We start from the raw sequence: 5,000 nt of genomic DNA, 5'->3' as shown, positions 1-5,000 counted from the left end.
TTCACTCTTATTATTATTATCATTAATATTAGTAGTAGTTATTTACTATTATCATTATTACTATCGTTTTTTTTCTTGTCTTTAACATTATCATTTATATTATTAATATAATCATTATCACCATTAGTATTATTATTATCATTCTCATTAATAATATAATTATCACTGATCTATATGATTATTCTTATAATTATCACTGATAATTATTATCATTCTACTATCATCATCATCATCATCATTATCACGGTTATGGATATCATCATCATTATACGTACACCCAAACCTCTTACCCCACCCCCCTACCCACCGCCACCCACCCCGCCATCCCGCCTTCCAAAACCTACTTAGTCATAACGGGATGTATCCCTTGCAGCTGTAGGAGAACGCCCATGTCCTTATCGCCCCTGAACATCCTTGTGAAGAGAGACCCGTCATTGAGCGCCAGGACTCCAGCTCTCCTGTGTTCCTCTTGGGATTTCCTCGCTTCAGCTGCCTCTCTTTCCTTCACTTTCCCTTTTTCTTCTTGCGCTTCGACGACAGACACTTCCGATCTGGGGATTAAAGAAAGAAAATGGAGGGAAGGAAAAAATAAATAAAATTAAAGCATCGTCATAAGTACCACCGTCATCACACCACATACTTGTACTGAAGAGCAGCCTCGGCGTGGGCGGCTGGGGTGACACGTCGCTGGTCCAGGTAAGCCAGGCGGGGCAGGTGAGCCAAGACGAAGTTCGGGTATCGCGAGTCACACATGGGGTTCCCAGCTAAGGTCACGCTCGCTAGTTCTTCCAGTACGCGAAGTGACCTGACCTTTTGGCGACGAGAAAAGGTTATACTGAGGTTTTCTCTGTTTCGTGCTGGTATTTAGTGGGAATTTCCTACTATCCAAGGTATGAGGTTTTCTCTCCTGTGTTGGTTATGTGGGAGACATTAGGGGGTTTTCTTAAAGGGTTTGTCGGGGTCTCAGTTGTAAATACAAATAAAATGAGAAAGGTATGTGATTTCTTGTGATCTAAATTCATGGAGATCAGAAAATCCGAGTATGCCATCGTCTGTGCGCTCTTGCCATTTTGGGAAAGGCAGCAACAGATTGAATAACCATTAACAAAAAGATTCTTAAAATTGATAGTAATGATTTTACACTGGCGACGGAAGCGCTCGAAAATGAAAGAAACTAGAAAAATAATTCTAAAACGCTCTCACTCTCAAGATTCCTTACATCTTTAATATCCGAGATGCTGTTGTTGGCAAGTGTGAGGACCTGCAGTTTCGAGAGGGCAAGCAGCGATCTCCTGTCGACGCGATCCAGCTGGTTGTTGTGCAGCGCCAGGACCTCCAGCTCGTGCAGCTCGCTCAGACCATTTATGCGTTCGATCTGAAAGGGAGAGTTCTTTCTAAAACCGGACGATGTGCACAAGCACAATAAGGTGTAAATACAAATAAAAAGAAAGGGCACAATAAGGTGTAAATACAAATAAAATGAAAGGGCACAATAAGGTGTAAATATAAATAAAATGGAAGGAAACAAAAAAGTTGTAGATACAAATAAAATGAAAAAGCCCAAACACAATAAGGAGTAAATACAAATAAAATGAAAGGGCACGAACACATTAAGGTGTAAATACAAATAAAATGCTACCTTCAAAACGAAATAAAAACGTTTACATTTCGTTTCTGTTGTGACAAATGTGTACCTACAAATAAAATGAAAAAACTTTTATGAGTTCATGTTGTGGCATATTTCATTTATATGTATGCATTTGAGCACAAATGTTATGGAGAGGAGACAAGTAGGAAGAAGACTGAAGATACAAAGATGAAGAAAATATATAAACAGAAATAGGGGAAACCGGTCAAGGTCGCCTGAATAAATTCCAAATCTAGAAGCAGGAATATATATATATATATATATATATATATATATATATATATATATAAACACACACACGTGTGTGTGTGTGTGTGTGTGTGTGTGTGTGTGTGTGTGTGTGTGTGTGTGTGTGTGTGTGTGTGTGTGTGTGTGTGTGTGTGTGTGTGTGTGTGTGTGTGTGTGTGTGTGTGTGTGTGTGTGTGTGTGTGTGTGTGTGTGTGTGTGTGTGTGTGTGTGTGTGTGTGTGTGTGTTTATATATATATATATATATATATATATATATATATATATATATATATAGAGAGAGAGAGAGAGAGAGAGAGAGAGAGAGAGAGAGAGAGAGAGAGAGAGAGAGAGAGAGAGAGAGAGAGAGAGAGAGAGAGACTCACAAACACGACCGAGGCCGAACAATCCCAGCAAGACCTTTCCTTCATTGTTTTCGCAAAAAAAGAAAAAAAACTTATTCTTCATCACCTACAGGTTTTATTTACACATCGATGTACTATTTATAATTTTGTGTAGCTGTGACAAACGTTTTAGAAAGCGAAGGTGTTGTTTACAGGTAAACTTCAGGATGTGAATCGAACGGGATGATATTTTGCTCAGATTAAATGTCCTTTGCCATTTGCCTCGAAAGCGTTCGGTTGGGTTTGGATGCATTGTACGGATTATTAACACCATCCGTGTAATTCAGTACTCGATCTTATATATACTGTATATGCATTTATATATATATATATATATATATATATATATATATATATATATATATATATATATTATATGTATATGCATATATATTTATCTATATATACATGTATTATGTATACATACATACATACACACACACACACATATAAATATATACGTATATATAAATATATATATATATATATATATATATATATATATATATGTGTGTGTGTGTGTGTGTGTGTGTGTGTGTGTGTGTGTGTGTGTGTGTGTGTGTGTGTGTGTGTGTGTGTGTGTGTGTGTGTGTGTGTGTGTGTGTGTGTGTGTGTGTGTGTATACATACATATGTGTGTATGTATGTGTGTGCGCGGGCGTGTGTATATATATCAATTCACTATAAAACACTTAACAACCTCAATTACAAGTGTCCACGATATCCAACAAAATGCCTATCAACCGTTAAGATACACTCTAACGGAAAACAACAATTCAAAAACCTGAAAAGCCAGCCAGACGACCTTACCTGGTTGAACGAAAGGTCGAGCCAGGTCAGACGCGTAAGTTTCTCAAGGCCTCGGATGACTGTGATGCTGTTGTTACTTAGCTCCAGCTTGGTGAGGACGCGAAACATCCACATGAAATCGAGGCTGCCTAAACCTGTGAGAAATGAGGAATGATGTTTGCGATTAAAGTCTTCAGTGTCTTCGGTGTTGGTCGTGGAATGGATACGCATGAGGTATTATTTCTGTGTTTGATTGATAATGATTTTGTTGATAATGATTTAATTACTAATCAAATTATTGAGAAATTAGGTATTATGTATACTGATTTGATTACTAATTATTAAATTAATGAGAAATGAGGTATTATGTTCCAATATATTATGCATCAATTATCAGATCCACAAAAAATAGTGAATAAAACATGAGGTACATTACATACCAAAATTCCACAGAAATAATGCTTTAGTTCATTAAGCTCACAGTGCATAATTCTAGGGAAAAGGAAATTACAAAAACTAGCCTTGGTAAAATAATCAAATAGTGACTATAAATATTGCATCGTTATTCAAATCACAGCCAACTAGGTCAGACACAATTAACGAAGAGGAAAACTATTACTCGGATCTATATTCCCATCGTCATGTCACAAAACATTAATTCCATTATATCATAAACTGCAAGTTACTGAAGAGTGAAGTTACAGAATGAATTCCGTTTTCATCCCTATGTCGAAATTCACGTATATTCATTTCATTTCAGAATTGTGTGCGATGGAAAATGTAATCAAAATTTCCCTGGAGTGCGCACCTTGGCATAGTTTCAATATTTACCTGAATTATGCCTACGTGACACAGAACCTGCGATAAGAACTTTTTTCTTATCTATCGAACGTACTTGAGAATATATTCACGGTAAATGCTGATAATAGAGATATGAGGAAGCCGTTAATAACAACGAACATTCCGTATGAGATCCTGGCGACACTCACTTTACCAATAGAAGAAATTTGAATGTTTCCCCATAGCTCATTTCGGTATACTAATGTAGATATTTCAGAATTTGATAACACTGTAACTCATATAGTAACTCATACATACACACATATACATACATACACATACACACACACACACACACACACACACACACACACACACACACACACACACACACATACATACATACACACATACATACACACACACATACAAACACACACACACACACACACACACACACACACACACACACACATACACACACACACACACACATCACACACACCGGCATACACACACACACACACACACACACACACACACACACACACACACACACACACACACACACATACACACACACACACACACACACACACACACACACACACACACACACACACACACACACACACACACACACACACACACACACACACACACACACACACACACACACACACACACAAAAGATAGAAAGAAATAGATACCTTCAAATATACACACAAAACCATTGCCTTGACCGCATTACCCTTAAACTGGAGAGAAAGATCTGTAACATGAGCACAAGTCTCCAGCGCATTTGCATTGGTGAGAGTAGGCAGGTGAGGGTGCTGTTCCCCAAGGGCCTCTGACAACACCTGTAGGGTTAAGGGACCTATCTGGCCCCATTCGCGCTGCTGTCTCCCCGAACCCGCCTTCTGGGACGCGTCTCCTCGCTTGCCTGGTAACTGTTGTGGAAGGAAAGTTTTGTTTTTGTTTCGCTTTGTGGTACGAAATGGTTCGGATATCAATAAATAAAACATTTGGATTATCGTTTTCGGTTTTATTATTAACATGAAAGAGTTATAATGATAGTTGTTCCATAATACTAATGCTATCTACCAGTATTAATATCATTATCAATACCAAATCATTCGTGCAATTATCACTAA

At 37.9% G+C, this 5,000-nt stretch overlaps 1 protein-coding gene across 1 annotated transcript in view; it reads right to left on the bottom strand.

Moving 5' to 3' along the window:
- The window catches only part of LOC113823608 (dynein regulatory complex subunit 3), a 20,506-nt gene that overhangs the window by 13,152 nt on the left and 2,354 nt on the right, over positions 1-5,000 (bottom strand). The window contains exons 2-6 of the mRNA XM_070143798.1: positions 4,598-4,796; positions 3,088-3,221; positions 1,220-1,375; positions 641-810; positions 345-551 (exon numbers count right to left, since the gene is read on the bottom strand). Coding sequence (XP_069999899.1) covers positions 345-551; positions 641-810; positions 1,220-1,375; positions 3,088-3,221; positions 4,598-4,796 — 866 coding nt within the window. The remainder of the gene's footprint in view (positions 1-344; positions 552-640; positions 811-1,219; positions 1,376-3,087; positions 3,222-4,597; positions 4,797-5,000) is intronic.

The sequence above is a fragment of the Penaeus vannamei genome, chromosome 31 (genome assembly GCF_042767895.1).
Source record: "Penaeus vannamei isolate JL-2024 chromosome 31, ASM4276789v1, whole genome shotgun sequence".
In the NCBI taxonomy this organism is placed as follows: Eukaryota; Metazoa; Arthropoda; class Malacostraca; order Decapoda; family Penaeidae; genus Penaeus; species Penaeus vannamei.
Note: the sequence above shows the minus strand (reverse complement) of the source record. Positions and strands in the feature narration are given on the sequence as shown.